The sequence below is a fragment of the Protopterus annectens genome, chromosome 1.part2, assembly GCF_019279795.1.
Source record: "Protopterus annectens isolate FY-2018-M chromosome 1.part2, PAN1.0, whole genome shotgun sequence".
NCBI lineage: Eukaryota > Metazoa > Chordata > Ceratodontiformes > Protopteridae > Protopterus > Protopterus annectens.
The window spans coordinates 138,312,524-138,334,404 of NC_056727.1; the positions used below are offsets into that span (position 1 = coordinate 138,312,524).

At 42.4% G+C, this 21,881-nt stretch overlaps 1 protein-coding gene across 1 annotated transcript; it reads right to left on the reverse strand.

Moving 5' to 3' along the window:
* Nucleotides 1-17,550: 17,550 nt before the first annotated feature.
* Nucleotides 17,551-18,032, reverse strand: LOC122792337 (prolyl-tRNA synthetase associated domain-containing protein 1-like). Its single transcript, XM_044060136.1, has one exon. The coding sequence runs from the start codon at nucleotides 18,030-18,032 to the stop codon at nucleotides 17,559-17,561; it is 474 nt and encodes a 157-aa protein (XP_043916071.1). The 3' UTR covers nucleotides 17,551-17,558.
* Nucleotides 18,033-21,881: the final 3,849 nt, after the last annotated feature.

The following is a 21,881-nucleotide window of genomic DNA, read 5'->3' on the forward strand; positions in this document are numbered from 1 at the left end:
CTGTATGCACAGCATAACCACTATTCACTGCTTCAGTTACTTTTTTAAAGAAATTAATGAGGTTAAAGAACATAACCTTCCTTTGATAAAGCCAAATTGATGAGGTTTCAGGGTTAAGAGATTTTTAATGTCCAAATTAATTAGGTCTGAGATAATGTGCTCCATTGATTTACATATTAGGCTAGTGAGACTAATGGGTCTGTAGTTACCAGGGTATGTGTTTGGGACACCCTTCTGTAATGGCATTACAGTAGCTGTTTTCTAGGCTTCAAAAAAGTAACCAATAGAGAGGCTTAGATTAAACAGTTTAAATAGGAGGTCAGAAATGCCTTATTTGGCAGTGATAATCAGGCAACCTGGTATGTTGTTAGGGCTCACAGATGAAGTATTGTGAGTTTTGACAGGGATGGTTCCACAGTAATTAAAGGGGGTGGCTGGCATTTTTGGAACCTGTTGGATAAATATAACTGTGGTGGAGTAAAATTTGCACTAAACTTGTTAGCTAGGATATTCGCTATTTCATGTGGACCGGAGAGTGTAGTATTATTGTGGACTAGCTTTGAATACTGCTGTGTGTTAGTTCTTAACTTCCTGACACAGTTTAAGAAAGATTTTGCAGTTACTTTTGGTTTTAGTTGCTATTTTAAGTTCATATCCAGCTTTGAGCTTCCAAATGGTTCCCTTAAGCTCTTTGCTAGTTTGCTGAAGTATGCTCTTAAGGTAGGTAGACTGAGACTTCTTATAAGCATTAAGCAGTTTCTTTCTCATAAGTTCATAGGTAGGTACTAGGTTATCGGCCCTAGGGCCTATACAAGCCCAGCCAAAAAGGTACACTGGCTTTTACCACCCAAGAAAATTATTTTCCTGTGTCGAGCAGAGCCACAGAAGTGATCCCCGGGGTGAATTTCCTATTTCCCATCCAATCATCAAGATTTTTTTTGAAGAGTGCTAATAAGGAGCTTTGTTTGATATAGATAGGTAGTTTATTCCAGAGTATGGGAAGTCTCTGGGAAAGTAATCTATCCCTCTGGCATGTTCTGTTTACTGTGGTGACAAGGTTTAGGTCCCTAGATCGTGTAGCTCAGAGGGATTGGGATTTCTTTAAGTGGAGCATGTCCAACAGCTCTGGGTTTGACATAACGTTGTATGTTAGGCAGAGATCACCTCTGAGTAGACGATATACGATTAAGTAAAGCTGGAGTTTTTTGAGATGGTCTGCATAGGGCATCTGTTTGAGGCCGGTAATCCTCTTTGTGAGGTACTTCTGTGGCCTTTCCAGTTGTTGTAGATGTCTTGTGAGGTACATACCAAAAGGGGCATTGTACTCTATAATGGGTCTGATGAGTAGAGGGGAACAATGACCTCCTTTTTTCTGGATGAGAAACCTTTTGTGATGAGGTGTGCCATGTAGAAGGATTTCCTGACTACTGTGGCAATGTGATTATCAAAGGAGAGACTACTGTTCACCTGTGTCCTAAGGTCTCTTATCACACATTCAGTGTTAAGTATACTACCGCCTATGTTGTAGTTCATGGGTAAAGAGTTTTTACCAAAGGGAACGGCAATGCACTTTTTGGCATTAAGCTTGAGGCCATGGCTTTGACACCAGGCATCTGTCTCAGTGAGGCCCTTTTGTAGGATGTCCACATCGTTAGGAGTTTTGATTATGGCTCCTAGTTTGCAGACATCTGCAAACTTCTTTAACTAAAGACCTTCTGTGTTAGCCTGTACTTCAGAGAAGTAAATACCAAACAGGAAAGGACCCAGGACTGAACCCTGTGGTACTCCACTTGTCACTGGTCTGAAGTCAGATTTGGAGTCTGCTACTTCCACAGTGTGGGCTCTGTCAGTGAGCCAGCTGGCCACCCATCTTGTGACATAGGGATTTATACCTAGTTTAGTGAGTTTATCTATAATTCCAGAGTGGGGAATGGTGTCGTAAGCCTTGGCAAGATCTAGATAGGCTGTGTGAACCACTTTACCTTCGTCTACTAGCTGTGTGAACCACCTTACCCTCGTCTATGGCTTTGGTGACTGCTTCAAAGAAGTCTATCATGTCTAGGAGACATGATCTGCCTTTTACAAATCCTAACTGGGTGGAGTCCAGAGTTTGGAGATTACCAATGTCGTATTTATAAGTTCCATGATGATGCGTTCCATGGCCTTGCAGACCAGGCTCGTCAGGTTAATGGGGCAGTAGTTCCCGGGGTCCATGGTGGCTCCCCCTTTGTGGAGTGGGATAACCATCACTGTGTGCCTTTCAGTGGGCACAAAGCCTGAGGTGAGGCTATGATTGAACATGATATTTAGGTGGGGTGCCAGTTCGTTCTGTAGTTCGTGTATTACGCAGCCTGGGATGTTGTCTGGTCCCATGGATGCTGTGTTCTTGGCTTTGGAGAGTGTGGTTTTTACCTGTGCAGCCATGACTACAGGAACTTTGCATTCTTCCGGTATAGAGATGGGCCCTTTAGGGGGTGAGAGGGGGGGGTAAAGTTAGCACTGAACTTATCTGCCAGGATGTGGCAATATCAGTTGAGTCTGTATATTTTGTGCCATTGTGCTGTAAACTCAGAGCAGATCTGAGTGTTGCCATTGAGATTCTTGATATAGCTATAGAATGCTTTGTGACTGTCTTTAGAATCAGTGGTGATTTTGTTTTCGTAACTAGCTTTGGAGGATTTAATGAGGGATCGCAGCTTCTTACTGAGGCTGACCAGGGAGCTCCTCCACTCATGGGATTTTACTCTTTTGCAACAGTTTCTTCCTTCTGTTGTACATTTTGTTTATGGCAGGGGACCACCAGATTGGCTTCCTTTTTTTGGAGGTTAGCGTCTTGGTTCTGTTTGGGATAGCACAATCCATGCACTCGTGTAAGTGCTTATAAAGTGCAATTGTGTAGGATTCAGTAGTCGTAACTGTACCGTCCATCTGCATGTCTTGAAGTTTACCACTTCTGTCTTAAGCATGAAGTTGGCTTTGGAGAAATGTTTTACCGTGGTTTCCTTAATGGGGGGTGGGGGCAGGATGTGGATATCTTGGGTGATTAGCTTATGGTCGGATCGGACCAATGAGGCGTTGACTTCAGGTGTGGAACTCATGTTGGTAATGACTAGATCTAGGATATTGTTGCCCCTGGTGGGAGTGTGGATAAGTTGATCCAGGGCATTGGAGTTTTATGAATTCCAAAAAGCGTTGAGAAAAGGAGTTGGTACATGAGTAGTTTTCCCAGTTAATGGTGGGGTAGTGGAAATCGCCCATTATTAGGGTGTTTGGTTGAACCCTAATATTTTCCAGTACATCAAGAAAAGAGGAGTGGGAATCCTGTGGGATGGTGGGGGATCTGTAGCAAGCTACCATTTGGATTGCAGTTTTGCCCAGAGTTAGTTGCACTTGGATAACCTTGGTTGCATTATGCTGAGCAACTAGCCTGGAGGTGTGGATATCTTTAATGAATATGGACACACCTCCGCCTTTGGTGTTCCGGTCCAGGTTACATGGCCGAAAAGTGTGGTATGAGTTATAGCCTGGTAGTGCAGAGGTGCTCTCTGAAGCCTTGAACCAGGTCTCAGTCACTGCACAGAATTCGATGTTCTCCATTTTAAGGAATGCCTCGAGTGAGTGCATTTTAAGATTTAGACTTCTAGCATTGAGCAGCATCACCCTCAGTTTTTGCTTGCCTGTTCCTGTTACGTTGGTGAATTTGTCATTTGAACCTTGCCTAAAAAAGCCACTATAGGGGTGGCAAGAACCTTAGCCAGTATCCGGAATCCCATGGTTGACATGTGCAGGCCATCTCTGGCAAAGCATTGTTGTCTGTCGACCGTGTCATCCCAGGCAGACAGATACTGGATCCCTTTAGAATGACACCAGAAGCTTACCCAATTGTTGAAGTCAATCATTTTGTCCTTGTACTGCGGTATCATTCTGGGTGATGGCAGAATGCTAATCAGGGCTAGGGTCATACCTGCCTGGGATACAAGATTGGCGAGCTCTTCCATGTCTCTGTTCATGTAGTCCAGGGAGGTACATCTCAGGTCGTTCACACCAACATGGACAATGACAGAGTCATATTTGTACTTGCTGTGGAGTGACCCGAGTGCATGTGTTATGTGGTGGATCCTGGCACCCGACAGGCAGCTGACAGTAACCTTCTCCTTGTTGAGCCTGGTGAGTGGGACATCGGTGTTCCTGACTATAGAGTCACATATGACTAGTGTGTTGGGTACGTTGTTTTGCCTTATTGGCTGTGGTTGAGTGGCACACTGAGTCTGCAGGCTATGTGTCATTTGGGTTGTGTTGGGGGGTGGAAGTTGCTTTCATTTCTGCTTTGAAGGTCTCTGTTGCTCGAGCAGATTATTATTGAGAGCTTCTGCGAATGTTTTTGTGTTTCTATGTGTGGATTTTGGTGGTGTAAATTTAGTGAGACTATGTGATGAGTGTGGTGTGGTGCAAGTGTTTACCTTCTCCTCTTGACTGTCAAGTTCAGTCTTGGTTGGAGAGAGCCTTACCTCCAGTTTGGCTAGATAAGTGCATCTCTCACAGATTGTAGTGTTGGGTGGTAAGAGGAGAGGGTTGTCTGTGTACATGAGGCAATTTCTACATTGCCCCAAGATGCCCAGATTAATCAGATGGACAGGATAGAACACTGGGAGCTGACCCTTGGACATGCCTGAATAAAAAGATTTAATATTTTCCTCTAGATAAGTGAGGAAAGTGAGTACAAGAGCTGTTTTTCTCTACGCAAGTGAGGAAAGGAAGTACCACAACTGTTTTCCTCTAGGTAATGAGGAAGGTTGAGTGCTGTAGTAATTAGTAGCTTATTTAGTGCTTACAACAAGTTCTGAACAAGTGCTGATCACGAATAAGCAAATTCAAGTGCTAAAACTAAGAATCTGTATCTGGACTAAACTAGTTACAGGAAAGGGGGGAAACAAGTGCAAATGCGGGCTTTTAAATCAGAAAGTTGAGAGAGATGGAAAAATTGCCCAAACGGCCAATAACTACAATTTCTGGGCCAGAAAGTACAGTTGTGTACCTACCATAAATGTAGATGTTTGAGTGTATTCACTGTTGCAGTCATTACTCTTGGGCTATCCTGCTGGCAGGCTACCCTGCAGTCGGCCCGAGTTCCAAAGTATAGGTCCGGCGTCGGTTGCTGTCACCTCTTCCCCGACGTCAGTGCACCAGGGGTATTAAAGATGCAGCAGACGCCATTTTCTTCAGTTTTTCTTGCTCCAGATGTCAGGTGCCACAAATAGGTAGGCTGCAAAATATATATCAAAAAGAAATGCATACACAAAAATAACATTTCCTTCATGTACAAGCAAATACACCAAAAAGGTTGTATAGGATAGAGAAGTGCAGATAAGGCCCAGCAAGTGAATACACTCAAACATCTACACTGTACTATGTTCAAGTCCGCAAAGTGGTAGTGCTTTGTAAAGGTGTGCACTGAACTCAGATTTTTGGTTGGTACTCCCTGAGAAAGTGGAATGAGGCCCAATGTTTGCCATGTTGACGGATGCAATGGCCTATCCATTTAGAAATAGTCTGTTTTGAGATAGCCTTTGCTTGTGATCCTGCAGCATAAAGTTGCTCAGTCTTTCTGAAAGTTTTAGTTCTAAGTAGAAGCGTAACTGCCTGTGTATATCCAAAGAATGCAGAATTTTCTCCTCCTTGTTCTGTGGATTTGGATAAAAGGTAGGCAAGTGAATGGTCTGATTGAGGGCCACACCTGACACCACCTTAGACATAAATGTAGGTTTTGTCCTCAGAGAAACCCTGTCTGGATGAAAAATGATGAAAGGTTCCACAGCCATGAGTGCTTGTAACTCAGAGACTCGTCTTGCAGAGGTAATGGCTAGGAGCAGAGCTGTTTTCCAGGATAAGAATTTAATATCTGCTGTTGATGCTGGCTCAAAAGGAGGCAGTGTGAGTTTTTCCAAAACAAAATTGAGGTCCCAGGCTGGAATTGGTGCTCTCCTTGGAGACCTAATGTTTTTGGCCCCTCTGAGGTACAGCCTTATTAAAGGGCGAGAAAAGATAGGTGGTTCCGTATTGTAATGTGCAGAAATGGCAGAGGCATGAATCTTAATTGATGAAAAAGAAAGGCCTTTGTTAAGCATCTCACAGTCAGGTATTGTAAAATCTGAGGAATGTTTGGTACAGACGTGTCAATGCCCTGTTCCTGGCTCCAAGCACAGAATCTCTTCCATTTTTCTGCATAAGACTTTCTGGTACTGGGCCTCCTGGCCTCCAAGATATCATCCATAACTGCTTTTGAAAGGGGAGTGTTCATTATGGCTACATTATCCACCATGCTGCCAGATTTAAGGTCCTGAGTTGGCTGTGCAGGATCCGATTGTTTTGTTGGGTCAGCAAGTGAGAAGTTTGAGGCAATTTCCATGCTGGACCTTGAGACAAGCTCTTTAGGACTGGGTACCAGTGCTGGCGTGGCCAGTCTGGTGCAATCAGTATAATTTTTGGCTTCTCTTGTCTGACCTTTAGGAGTACCCTGGGAAGGAGAGGCAGTGGGGGAAAGGCATATACTGTCAGATTTTTCCAGCTGAATGATAGGGCGTCCACTTTCCATGCTTGCTTGTGATAAGTCCTTGTACAAAATCTCTGCAATTGGCGGTTGTGAGGGGAGGCAAATAGATCTATGTCTGGGCATCCCCATTTCCTTATCATGCTGAAAACTTGTGGATCCAGTTTCCATTCGTGGGGATCCATGATGTTTCTGCTTAGTTCGTCTGCCAGAGTATTTGTTTTTCCTGGCAGGAATTGTGCTTGCAGGTGAATTTGAAAAGCGAATGCTGTGTCCCATAAGGTCATTGCTTGTCTGCAGAGAGGGTAGGAATGGGTACCTCCCTGTTTATGTACCACATGACTGTAGTATTGTCTGTCTTTATCAGTAGTTGTCCTGAATGAAGCAGGTCCTTGAAAGCTGTCAGGGCAGTTTGAACAGCTAGCATCTCTTTTTGATTGATGTGAAGATGCATCTGGTTTGCAGCCACGTGCCCTGAATCCATTTTCCTGCCATATGGGCCCCCCAGGCATAATCTGATGCATCCGTTGTCAGTGTCTGTCTGGTTGTGGGTAAACTGAATGGCAGACCCTTGTTGTGGTGACAGGCTTCTGCCCACCATCGAAACCGCTGTTGCAGGCAGGGAATGAGTGCAATTACTGTCTCCAGGCTGTGGCAATGCCGAGTCCAAACACTTTTTAGATACCATTGTAGTTTCCTCATATGCAGTCTGGCATATGGAATTAGTATAATGCAGGATGCCATGAAACCCAGGGCCTGCAGGATTTTCCTTGCAAATAAGTGGGTTTTTGTTTCCAATTTCTTGAAGTAAGAAGTCAGTTGCTTTTGTTTGTCTGGTGTGAGATAAGCCATCTGGGCAGTTGTATTTAAGCTTGCACCCAGGAATATTATCTCTTGAGAGGGCACTAGTTTTGATTTCTTTTCATTTACTGTGTACCCTAGGCCAGTGAATAATCTTTTTACAAACGCCAGATGCTTTAGAAGAGTGTCTTTGTTCTCTGCTTGAATTAGGCAGTCGTCCAAGTAGGGATATATTTGAATTCCTCTTTGTCTGCAAAATGCAATTACTGGTGCCAGGAACTTTGTGAAGACCCTGGGCGCAGTAGAGAAGCCAAAGGGCAATGCAGAGAATTGGTAATGCATTGAGCCAGCTATGAATCTGAGGTATCTTCTGCAAGATTGTCTGATTGGGACATGCAGGTATGCCTCTTTTAGGTACAAAGTTACGAGCCAAGCCTTCTTGCTGTACAGTCAACATCTTGAATTTTGGAACTTCCAGAAACGTATTTAGTATAGACAGGTCCAGTATTGGCCTCCAGGTTCTGTCCTTCTTGGGTACTAGGAAAAGTCTGGAGTAAAATCCTTGCCCCTACTCTTGTTGTGGTACTTGTTGAATGGCCCTCATGTCCATGAGGGCTGTAATTAGTTTTTGTGCCTCTGCCCATTGATTGTGTGGCAGGTCTGGCATACCTTTTGACCTTGGTAGAGTGTGAAAATGGAACCTGTAGCCTTGGGACACTATGTTCGGGACCCATTTGTCTTGTGTAATCATTTGCCAATTTGATGAAAAAAGTGCTAGTTTTCCCCCTAAGGGGGCTGCCAAAAGAAAAGTGCTTGGATCTGGCAGAGGAAAGTCATTGGGACTGTTTCCTGTAAGGTTGTGATTTGTCTTTTCCGCTTTTGGAGGTAGGAGCACCCCATTGTTTAGGCCTGTATGAGCCTTGGGGCTGAGATCTGCCTCTGGGATGCCTGTATCTGCCTCTGTGGTCTGTCTGACACTGGAAAGGACCAATTTTTAGAAGGCCAGTTCCTGCTAAACCTGGGTGGCTGTACCTGTAAGAAATCCTTGACTGCCTGCATGGATTTTGCTTTATCCTCCATTTTTTTTCAAAACCTCTTCTGTTTTAGTACCAAACAAAGTATCATGCTGCAATGGTGCATCTAATAATTTTGCTTTAACATGATCAGGCAGATTCTGTTCCTTTAACCAAGCATGCCTTCTAATAACAGAACCTGTGACAGTGGCCCTACACGAGGCCTCCAGTGAATCATAACCACATTGCAAAGTATGCTTTCCCACTTGTTCAGCTGCATGCAATAAACCCTGCAATTCCTTGTTCTCGGAACATTCAGTACTTGTCAACAATTTCTGTTTAAGCAGTGACATTAAATATTGCTGATATTTAAGCATATGAAACTGACAATTTAAAGCCCTTACAGCCAAGGTAGCAGAAGTGTATACTTTTTTCCCCCATCTGTCTAGAGCCCTAGAATCCCTATCAGAGGGGACAGGGTTTTTTGCAGTGGAGGCTTTAACCCCTTTGGGACCCTGAGATATAGTTCCTGGATCAGCAGCAGAGTTTTTATATAGGAATTTATAACCTATATAAACCCTGTAATACCTGTCTGGCTTAGACGGTGCAGCGGGTAGAGAGTCAGGGGACAGGCCGGACTCTGAAAATACATCTACAATGTCTATCTAAAAACAGGTGGAATAGCAAGGGGTCTGTGCTGAGGAAGTAGCAGAAAGTCTCTGAGCCTTTTCTTCTTTAGATTCAGAATAATCTTGGCTCTCCCAGTGGAAATGGTCCCTCATGGTATGCAGGGTTTCCCCAAAAGAATAATCCTCAGGAGGAGAGGCTGAAGGAATGGATTCTTCAGCATCACAATCCTCATAGGGAAGCATGGAATAATCCTGTTCAGAAGAGGAATCAGATGAAATAGAAACCTGATCAGAAGAATAATACTCTGTCTCTTGCCTAGGCCTCTTATCAGGCGGGGGATGGGAGCCCCTGATCAAAGTAATTAGGTCTTCGGCCATTTTGAGCATCTGTTTTTTAGGCATGGTAGACTGAGTAGGAGAATGCTGTACTTGTTTCTTTGTCTTTAGAGCTGCTTTAGTCTTTGTCTTTGAAGCTGAAGATGGCTTAATATATAGTTGTGTAGTTCTGAAGACACCTTCAGAAGCCGATGCCTGCTCAGCGGCTCCGGACCCATCTGAGGGAATGATTTCAGAGTGTCCAATACCTTGAGTATCCAGAGGCCCAGTTGGCTCCACGTGGGAGTCGGAAGCAGCCTGTTGAGGTAGCGGGCACCAGGGGCTGCGAAAGCACCTCACTGAGAACTGGCGACTGGCCTAGCAGAGGCCTCGTCGTTGCTTTTGGACCTCAGATGCCTATCCTTTTCCTTGTCCTTGCGTTTTTTTGTAAACTCCGGTCATTGGCTGTTCCGATCCCATTATATAATTAAATCTTCGGCAAAAGTAATGAAATGCAAAATCGAACTGACGCTTAATAGTGCGTTGGTTAAATCTAGCACAAAACCGACAGCTAGCAACGTTGTGATCGGGGCCTAGGCAAGGAATACAGTAAGAGTGAAAATCCTTATGAGGTATTTGCTTCTCACAAGAAATACAATTGTTAACTTTTTCTGATATCAGTCTGGAGCAAGAAAAAAGTTTCCCCAACAGGGTACTTAGCTTTAATGAAGACTTCAGTTCTGAAATTCGGATTTGAAAATCTCAGGAGTCGGCCGACTGGCACTTAAACTGCTTTTGCTTCGGGCACCACGCAGCAAGAAAGACTGAAGAAAATGGCGTCGGCTGCATCTTTTAGACCCCTGGTGCACTGACGTCAGGGAAGAGGCGACAGCAACCGACTCCGGACCTAGACTTTGGAATTCTGGTTGACTGAGGGTAGCCTGCCAGCAGGATAACCCAAGAGTAATGACTGCAACAGTGAAACACGATGAACATCATTGCAAAGAACTGGATGTCTCTCCAAAATTGATGAAAAGACAACATGGAAACTGGTCAGGGAGGCTGCCCAAAGACATACAGCAACACTGAAGGAGCTGCAGGAATTTCTGGCAAATACTGGTTGTGTGCTATATGTGACAACAATCTCCCATATTATCTATGTGTCCGGCCTATGAGGTAGGGTTGTAAGACGGAAGCCTTTTCTTACAGAGAAAAACATCCAGGCCAGGCTAAAATTGTCAAAACAATACATCAAGTCTCCCAAAAGCATGTGGGGAAAATGTGTTTGGTCTGATGAGACCAAGGTTGAACTTTCTGGCCACAATTGCAGAAGGTACGTTTGGCGCAAAAAAACATTGCACCCCCAAAATAGTACCATCCCTATGGTGAAGCATGGTGGTGGCAGGATCATGCTTTGGGGTTGCTTTTCTTCAGCTGGAACTGGGGCTTTAGTCAAGGTGGAAGGAATTATGAACAGTTCCAAATACCAGTCACTTTTGGCCTAAAACCTTCAGGTGTCTGCTAGAAAGCTGAGGATGAATAGGAGTTTCACCTTTCAGCAAGGCAATGACCCCAAGCATACATCCAAATCAACAAAAGAATGGCTTCACCAGAAGAAAATTAAAGTTTTGGAATGACCCAGCCAGAGCCCAGACCTTAATCCAATAGAAAATCTGTGTGGTGACCTGAAGAGGGCTGTGCACAAGAGATGCCTTTGCAATCTGACAGATTTGGAGCACTTTTGCAAGGAAGAGTGGGCAAATATTGCCAGGTCAAGATGTGCTATGCTGATAGACTCCTACCCGAGAAGGACTGAATGCTGTAATTAAATAAAAAGGTGCTTCAACAAAATGTTAGTTTAAGTGTACGTAATTAACCAGCTTATTGTACATTTTTTTATATTCTTTTCCCTAACAGATTTGTTTGTTCTTCAATTGCATTGTACAGGTTATAGATCATATTAAAGGTGGGAAAAGTTTTGAAATGATTTATTGTGGTGTCATTTTTTATATCACAAAAACCTGGCATTTTAACAGGGGTGTGTACACTTTTTATATCCTCTGTACACACACACACACACACACACACACACACATCTATAGGAAAAGACAAAAATGCAGTTCAGAAAGAAACGTATACAGCTATGAAGACATCTCATATGTAAGAAAAAAAATACTGCAAGATTATATGCAGAACATTGGTTAGTACTGACTTGTGTCATTGTAATGAATGTATCAATGACAAAAAAAAGTCAGAACAGATGTAGCCTGGAGTTCGGGAACAAATGCATGGGCAGTTGAAATCTAGAAGTATTTCAGGGAAGTTTTAAAAAGTACAGTTGTGTACACCTACCATAAATGTAGATGTTCGAGTGTCTTCACTGTTGCAGTCATAACTGTAGGGTGTTCCTGCCGGCAGGCAGTCCCAGAATCCCAAAGTCTGGGTCAGTGGCTCAGTACCCTGACGTCAGTACGCTCTGGTACATAGCCCTCAGCCGACGCCATCTTCTCCAGCCTTTCTTGCCCTAGATGTCAGAAGTCCCCAATAAATCATAAATGAATCCAACAAGGAAACACAAATACACCACAAAAGAGAAAAAGAGGGATAGGAGGAGACGACTGCAACAGTGAAGACACTCGAACATCTACATTTATGGTAGGTGTACACAACTGTACTATGTTCATCGTGTTTCACTGTTGCAGTCATAACTGTAGGGTGGAATCCCAAAGCAGTGAAAACAGGGAGGAGGTTTAGACAGAAGAAGGGGCAGCAAGAAGACTCTGCAAAACAGCAGAGGCAAAGCCTGCCCTGGTCTTAGAATACAAAGGGAGATTGTAGTGCTTGGAAAAAGTATGCACAGAACTCCAAGTGGCAGCTTCCAAGATATCCTTGGTAGGAACTCCCCTGAGAAAAGCTGTAGAAGTAGCAGCTGCTCTAGTAGAATGACTTCTCACAGTACCTGGAAACTGTTTCCCATTATGAGTGTAACAAAATCTTATTCCATAAGAAATCCATTTGGAAATAGTTTGTTTGGAAATAGCCTTTCCAAGAGAACTGGAGGCAAAAGAAACAAACAATTGGTTAGATTTTCTGAACTCCTTAGTCTTGTCCAAATAAAATCGTAACTGTCTGTGCACGTCCAAGGAATGCAAAATCATTTCCCCTTTACTCTGAGGATTAGGAAAGAAGGTAGGAAGGTGAATTGTTTGATTTAAAGCCACTTTCGAAATCACCTTAGGCATGAAAGTAGGATTGGTCCTCAAGGATACTCTGTCCTGGTGGAAAATAAGGTATGGTTCCACAGCCATGAGAGCTTGCAACTCTGAGACCCTTCTGGCAGAAGTCAAAGCTAACAAAAGAACTGTCTTCCAAGATAAAAACTTAATATCAGGCTCAAAAGGAGGCAAAGTAAGTTTTTCTAAAACATAATTAAGATCCCAAGCAGGAACAGGAGGGGTCCTGGGAGGCCTTAAATTCTTAGCCCCTCTCAAGAACCGTCTCACCAAAGGATGAGAAAAAACGGGGGGATCAGTATTGAAATGAGCAGAAATAGCAGAAGCATGAATCTTAATGGAAGAAAAGGAAAGTCCATTAGACAAAAGATCCGAAAGGTAAAGCAAAATAGAAGAGATTAGGTACCAGAGGGTCCAAGCCTCGGTCCTGCATCCAAATGCAAAATCTCTTCCATTTAGAGGCATAGGATTTCCTAGTGCTAGGCCGTGTAGCTTCCAAAAGAACATCCAAAACTTGTTTGGGAAGACTAGAAGAAATCAAATTCCTTTGAAGAGCCAAGTTGCCAGGCAAAGGGTCTTGAGATTGGAATGTAGCAACTGACCCTGATGCTGGGACAGAAGAGAAGGGTTCAGAGGGAGAATCCAAGGAGGCTCCAAGAACAGGTGCTTTAAAGTTGGATACCAAAACTGTCGAGGCCAATTTGGAGCAATCAAGATGAGGAACTTGGGCTTGTCCTGTTTTATCTTTAGTAATACCCGAGGAAGTAGAGGAAGAGGAGGGAAGGCATATCCCGAAAGTTTCTCCAGCTGAAGGACAGGGCATCCACTTTCCAAGCTGTTTTGTGGAATGACCTGGTGCAAAAGCGAGGCAGCTGATGATTGAGATGGGATGCAAACAGATCTATCTGGGGACATCCCCAAACTGCAGTAATCCTGTTGAATAAGTTGGTGTCTAACATCCATTCGTGAGGATCTAAAATGTTCCTGCTCAGGCTGTCTGCTAAGAGATTCTGTTCTCCTGGTATGAATTGGGCCTGGAGATGTAGATTCAGATTTAGAGCTGTGTCCCATAAAGCCATAGCTAGTCTGCAAAAATGAGAACCCCTGCTTGTTTATGTACCACATGACTGTGGTGTTGTCTGTGTAAATCAAAAGAGGCCCTGGAAAGGTTCTTGAAGGCTAGAAGAGCATTTTGAACTGCCAACATTTCCTTCAGATTGATGTGCCAGTGAAGATGATCCTTTGTCCAGGTTCCCTGCTGGCAATTGCCTAGAAAATGTGCTCCCCAAGCATAATCCAAGGCATCCGTGGTTATGATTTGAGAAGGTTGAGGAAGTTAAAGCACACACCCTGGACCACCAAAGGAACTCCTTCTGGAGGCAGGGGATCAGAGGAATCAGAATGTCCAGATCATGGTAATGCTGCGACCATACACTTTTCAGATACCATTGAAGCTTTCTCATATGAAGCCTTGCATTTGGAATCGAATGCAGGAAGCCATGTAGCCCGGAGCCTGCAGGAATTTCCTTGCAGTGAGCTGAGGTAGAGTTGCCAAAGTCTTGAAAATTTAAGCCAGCTGTATTTGTTTTTCTGTAGTGAGGAAAGCCCTTTGTAAGGTTGTATTTAAGAGGGCTCCCAGAAATATCATTTGTTGAGAAGGGATCAAATGTGACTTTTTTGTGTTCACTGAAAATCCCAGTAGGAGGAGAAGACGTTGAACAAAATCCAGATGTTGAAGTAAAAGATCCTTGCTGTCTGCCTGAATAAGGCAGTCGTCCAAATAGGGTAAATCTGAATCCCTGGAGTCTGTAATAAGCCACTACTGGTGCCAGGCACTTGGTAAAGACTCTCAGTAGATAAACCAAAGGGCAGTACAGAGAATTGAAAGTGTCTCAACCTGCCTTGAACCTGTGGAATTTCTTGCTCCTGCCTGATGGGAATGTGTAAATAAGCTTCCTTTAGGTCCAATGTCACCATCCAGGCGTCCTGAGAGAGCATTGGAATCAGCTGCTGCAGAGTGAGCATCTTGAATTTTGGAATTTCCAAAAAGGTGTTTAACACAGAAAGGTCCAGAATAGGCCTCCATGAGCTTTGTTTTCTTGGAACCAGAAACAGTCTCGAATAAAAACCTTTTCCCATCTCTGAGAGTGGAACTCATGGCCAGAAGAGCATCCCCTTGATTTAAGGCCTCTGACCATTGATGTTTTGGCAGATCTGGCCAACCGAAAGCCCTTGGCAAGGTATGAAAGTGGAATTTGTAGCCTTTAAAATCACGTCCAATACCCATTTGTCCTGGGTAATATGAGTCCAATTTCTGTAAAAAAGAGAAAGTTTTCCTCCGAGAGGGGCATCCAGGTAAAGAGGTCCTGTAGCCCAACCGAGAGAGTCATTGAGTATGCTTTCTTTGTGATTGGGATCTGTCTTCTCCCCTTTCTAGGTGAAGAAGCAGTCCATTGTCTCGATCTGTAGGAGGCCTGAGCTTGGCCACGACCTCTGGAGCGTCTATATCTTCCCCTTTGAGGCCTGTCAGACGTGGGAAAGGACCAATTTTTGGCCAATTCCTGGAAAATCTAGGAGGCGAAACCTGCAAGAGATCTTTCACAGTGTGCATAGATTTTGCCATTTCTTCCATCCTTTTAATAACCGCCTCAGCCTTAGATCCAAAGAACATCATGCAGAACAGGGGCATCTAATAATTTAGCCTTAACCTGTTCAGGTAAACTTTGCTCATGTCTCCTGATAACAGTACCAGAGGCTGCGGCCCTGCAAGAAGCATCCAAAGCATCAAAACCACAATGCAAGCTATGTTTGTTCAGTTGTTCAGTTGCATGCAATACATCCTGTAGTTCCTTATCTTCTGCACATGCAGGAAGACAGACGAAATTGCTGATACTAAACATATGAAACTGGCAATTTAAAGCCCAAAGGGTAGCAGAAGTATATACCTTTTGCCCCACCTGTTCTCAGAGAATAGGATTCTTGGAAGTAGCAACTTTAGCAGCCTTAGAACCCCGAGATATAGTTGCAGGATCTGCAGAAGGCTTCTTAAATAAGAACAAATGAGACTCAGGAACCCTATAAAACCTATCAGGCTTAGAGGGAGCAGGAGGCATGGAATCAGGATTCAAATTAGCCTAAAAGCATCATCCACAATGTCAAGAACAGGAGGGATAGCCAAAGGCCTATGTTGAGGAAGAAGAAGGAATTCTCTAAGCCTCTTCTTGGAAGCAGAATAATCCTGACCTTCCCAATGAAAAGGTTCCCTCATCTCATGTAAGGTTTCCCCAAAAGAAAAATCTTCAGGCTGAGAGGCAGAGGGCAAGGAGTCCTCAGCATCCGAATCCTCATAAGGAGGAAAAGAATATTCCTGATCAGAGGAAGAGACAGAAGATATAGAAGCCTGGTCAGAGGAATCCATAGGAACATCCTGTCGAGGCCTTTTCTCAGGGGGGGGACCCCTAATCATTGTAAGCAAATCTTCAGCCATCCTTAACAATTGCTTCTGTGTCCTGGGAGTAGATTCAGAAGTAGCTTGAGCAGGAGCTTTAGACTTAACAGGAGTCTTTGTCTTTGCCTTTGAAATAGTGATGTGAGTAGGCCTGAATACCCCCCCTCAGAAGCCGGTACCTGCACAGCGGTTCCGGACCCATCCGATGGAGCGACGTCCGAAGGTCCTGCAGCAGATAAAATAGAAGGCCTTGATGGCTCCCCATGGGAGTCCGTGCCATCGGTTCAGAAGTGGCGGACGACAGGCTGCAAACAGCCGAACCGGACGCCGTTCCAGCTGCAACGAGTCCTGTTTGCACCTCGGGGGCCTGTCCTTGTCTTTGCCCTTCTTTCAATTCCGGTAGTGTCCGGGACATTCTATAATTGAAGCGTCTGCCAAAGTAATTCAGAGCCCAGTCGCACCTGCGTTTGATAGTACGAGAATTAAACCTGGCAGAGAACCGACAACAAGAAATCTCGTGGTCAGGCCCTAAGCAAGGTAGACAGTAAGAGTGGAAATCTTTATGAGGTATTTGTTTTCCACACGTAATACAATTATTAACTTTTTCTGACATCGGAACAAGAAAAGATTTTAAGAAGAGAAGTAAGAACTTCGGATAACAACCAAAAACGCTGTTCGAAAATCGCCAACCAACGACTTGCGAGCTGCTTTCCACCGCACAGCAAGAAAGACTGGAGAAGATGGCGTCGGCTGAAGGCTATGTACCAGACTTTGGGATTCTGGCCGACCTCGGGCTGCCTGCCGGCAGGAACACCCTACAGTTATGACTACAACAGTGAAACATGATGAACATCTGCTAATGGATGGAGATTTCTGCAGAGCAAATGGGACCGAGTTCTACAGTTGTTAACATGGGTTGAGTATAGCTAATCAAATGTATTTTATTTTTTAGATAAGCACTAGGCTTTGAGAATGTGACTGCAGGTGATGTTAATGCACCACTGAAATAGGTGGTGTGTGTGTGTGAGAGAGAATATTTGTTAGAACTCTGTCCATTCACAAAACAAAGTTAAATTGAGGGATGTTTTATGAAAATAAATAAAAATCACCAAAACCTACTTTTGTGGTTCATCACAGAAATTCTTTCTTTTTTTGCAGATGGGCCAGCCCTCTTGCACACCCAATGTTGGGAAACCACACACACACCCAACACATATCCACTAACTCCAAGGTTGCACAACAGTAGGGAAAATGCATCTTCTAAAATTCCTGAAAGTGGTTTTCAGCAGTATTTTTTATCATCTTTCGATTCAAAGTTAAGTAACTCGACACAAACCCACATTTATCAACGAAATATAGTACTTTGTATGCAGTTGTCATTTGGTTCCAGGTAAGGCGTAGGGCAATTTTAGCCAATCAATTTGTTTTATGGCTGTGCAGTAGTGGGCATTGATTGATTGGTTAGAGGTGAATTTGGCAGTTTTGTTGTGGTGTTGCTGTAATTTGGTTACTTGGGAGGTTGTTGTAAATTATACAATAATAGTACAATCAGCAATAAACAACATTCAGTGCCTAATCAAACTTTATTGAGACAATTTCATGCCCTGTTTTCTTTATAAACTTTAAAAAGTCATCAGGTGTTAAACCCATAGTTGCAGCATTTGTCATTGGATGAAAATATATTTTTTCATAACCACCATCTATAAAGCTGGAGTCTAGCACAAACTTCACCTCTTTCTTTTCATCACAGAACAGTGCAAATGGTGTTACGCAGCCCTGGCCAACTCTTAATTTCTCCAACATAATAGCTTCATCAGCAAATCTTAGGTTCCCACTGCTAACACCCAACTTTTTGGCAAGTTCATTAAGATTGATTTCACGATCATGAAGAACTGTAACCAGCCAAAGGCTCTTCTTCTTTTTATCTTTCAGGAAAAGGTTTTTACTAAGTGCTCCACTCAAATGCTGTACATGAGGCATCATCTCTTCCACTGTAAAGACCTGAAACAAGAGAATAAATTCAGTTAGCACCTCTATCTTCCACATGCCCCTGCTTCTAGTCATCAGCTACATATGATTTGAAGCTTTTGTTTAATGCATAGTACGTCTGCTTGCTACTCTGGCAAGAAAGAATGGTTACTGCAGTCAAATTTTTGAATCCCTGAAAAAATAAAGTTTGCGTGGTTCAGATTTTTTAGACCACAATACTGTATCTTACAACCCCTCACACAAAGCTACACCACAAGGAGTGATAGCGGCCCACTCCAGCACGGATGCCTCTACTTACATAAAATGAAATATCTGTTCAAAAACTCCTTCAACCAAGATCTAATATAGCAATAACCCATGCCTGGGTGTGGGTAATGCTGGATTTACCCACGGTTGGCATGGTTTGGTCATGATGGCGAAGCCCGAGTGGCCAAACAAAGTCAACCATGGGTAAAATCCAGCATTACTCACACCCAGAAGTGGGTTATTGCTATTATACAATGACATTATTTAAGAAAAAAAATAATTACTTTTCTTAAATAATGGCATTGTATAATGCCTCCTTGCTGCCCTTCCGTAGCTGTCTGGTATTCTGCGGCAGTTCTGATGTACTGCGCATGCGTATGCCTACTCAGTACATCAGAACTGTGGGCAAAAGCAACGGAGAAAGCAAGATCACCATTGCTTTTTACAAACTGTTTTTGTTATGTTAAATGGGTTTAACATAGCGAGGCAGCTTTAAAAAAAGCAACGGAGAATCTCCGTTGCTTTTTTTTTAAAGTTGTCTCGGTATGTTAAACCCATTTAACATAGTGAGACAGTTTTGAAAAAAGCAACGGAGAAAGCAAGATCTCCGTTGCTTTTTACAAACTTTCTCACTATGTTAAAGGAGTTTAACATAGCGAGACAGCTTTAAAAAAGCAACGGAGAATCTCGTTTAACATAGCGAAACAGTGTGAAAAAAGAGTTATAGTAATGGAAAAAGTCCTGGCGACCGGACCTTTTTCCATTACTATAACTCTGATTTACAATGTGCATGCTGACCAATCAGCGTGCACGTTTTTGAATATTAATAGGGGGCAGTTGTACAACGACTCATAAATCCTATTTCGCACTATTGCACTGGAAAGGTCCTTCACTGTTCCTTCTAGTGCTCTTATTTCTCAAGTTCACAGCCAATTAAACTGACAGCACCACTTATACAACAGCAAAAAATATTTAATCCTATGCTAGTCACTGTTGCAACAGATAATTTAAGATGCTCTAAAAGGAATAACTTGAATGTCAAACAATAACATTTCATCAGAGCTTCTAAACTGCCATGTACATCTGATTTTACCATATCACTTACACAATTAGTCAGTGTTATGTTTTGTATCTTACAAGCCATCTCTGTATACTTTGCCCCCAAAAAGTCTTACTATACTTGTAGAATGATTCCATAGTCCTCTTGCAACCTCACAGTAAGATATATTTGTTTCACAGAAGTAGCATCTCAGGTACTACAACTGTTTTTTTTTCTTTAATAATGTATTTTACTGTGAACTGTTGACACTGATATAATCAGTACAACACATGCCAGGGGTGATTACAAACGGATAATTCACAAGTCAGTACTCTGATACATTAAATAATTTTGTTCAATAATTACTTGTAGTTCAAAACATTCCCTTACTTGGCTGTTGGCTGCAGTTAATTATTAGCTCTGACATGTGAAATAATCTGCAAGTTAGGAAACAAACGAAGGCTCAAGGACACACAGTCTCCAAAGTGAAAAAAAGCAAAAACAGGTTTATTACTTTGCAAGTGTGTCCAAGCTTAATTACTTATGCAATACCATTGATTAAAGTTTTTTGAAACTACCATGTGGTCTGTATTAAAGTGAGCACTTGTGCTACTGTTGTAGGTCTGAAGAAGTCTTCTAAATTAAGACAAAAAGTGCTTAACCGTTTATTTTTGTATCATACTGTTTAGTTACAAAGTAATAAACCTGTTTTTACTTTTTTTCGTTTTAGAGACTTTGTGTCATTGAGCCTTTGTTTGTTTCCGGAGTTGCAGTTTGGATTTGTTTATGTGAAATAATTTGTTCAATAATTATTCATAACTCAAACATTCCCTTTGTTTGCTGGCTGCAATTAATGTCTAAAGCTTCTATTACATCCTGAACATATGTTTTCCTAGAGCAGCCATATTAGAATTTCTGCTGTGTCAATCTATTTGGGTCACAACCTCTAATTCCATTAGGACTTTTGTATTTGCAATGAGGTCGTTGAGATATTGTGCCTAGTGTAGTTGTTTTCAACAATTACATGGTTTGTGCACGCATTTCTGCGCAACCTAGTAGCCCAACTGCCAAGACTTGTTTTTTTTTTTTTTTAATTATTCATTAGTGGCTCAAATATAACATTAAAGGTACCACACTGACTTGGCATTAAGGCTGCTTCAAATAACATACTAATATTTACTGGGCAACTGTGGGTGACAAAGAATCAACCAGGATCAGCACAGATCATTAACGTCTGTTTTTAGAAATGGTTTGCAGCATGACAAACTATCACCTTCCTCCTCCCTGTACTTACCGGAAACTTTGACATTCCAGCTATACACTCAAACACTACTAGCCTGATTCCAAAAGACTTGCTCTTAGTGTATGTGACCACTTACACTGAGAGCAGGTCTTTTGGAATCCAGCCCCCAGTGTAAGCCTTAGACTGAAGTCAGTCAGTCACACTAACAGCAAGTCAGTTGTAGAAGGAAGTAGCAGTCCACAAAAATTGATAGGCCAAAGAAGAGCCATAAAGATGATAAAGTGAATTATTGAGGATAAGAAAGAAATTATGTATTGTTACTATTATGCAAAAAGCCCAGAATTTCCAGACATAAGATATACAAAATGATTGAGAGAAATTATAGGAAAGAAAAATACTTCTGTAAGAAAAACTGTCAGAAGCTTCAAATTAAAATTTGTGAAAAACAGTTTATAGATCAAGAAACCTCGCTCTGTTTGGAAAAAGAAGCATCTGAGGAAGTGAGAAAATATGAACAACAAAACCAAGAGATATTTGAAAAGTATAAAAAATAGAAATATGGACATGGGAAAGAAAGAGAGATTTGATATGGTACAATATTTATGCAAAGGAAAAAGCTAAATTAATCAATGTAAAGAAGGCAGCCCCAAAGATATTGGAAGAGAAATACAGGCGAAGGCATCTGGATATGGAAAATTTCACAAAAAAAAAAATCACAAAGATGGAATGTAGAAAAGAAGATCAGAAAAGCAGAAGTTAAAAAATAGAAGTTGAAGTTATGGAGTGGCTGCGAAGTGAAGGATTTGATGTAGAAGGTCTAACAGAGGTTACATCACAGGAGGATTGTGCGAGTCCCCAAAGCAGGGAGAAACAGGAAGATCAGGAAACATCTGAACAAGAAATATGGACATGGGAAAGAAAAAGAGATTTAATATGGTGTAATGTTTATGCAAAGGAGAAAGCAAAACTAACCAATACAAGAAGAGGAGCACCAAAAGTATTTGAAGAGAAATACAGGCAAAGGAATCCGGACATGGAAAACTTTACAATACAAAAAATAAGAAGTCAAAGAGGAAAAGGAGATTAGTAATGGAGAAGTTACAGAAATAGAAACTGAGGTTATGGAGTACCTGCAAAGTGAAGGATTTACTGTAGAAAATCTAATTCAGAAAGCACCACAACAGGATAAAGTAATGGATATCCAAATTAAGGGGAAACCAGTGGAACAGGAAGCAATTTGTCAGGTGCCATACAAAGATAATTTGGATCTTCTGCAGGAAACCAGTATAAACATTCACTTGAAGTTAGACAGCAAGGGAAGGAACAGGAAACTGTGGAAACTCTGATGCAGTCAATGTTGAGGAGTGATAGGCCAGTG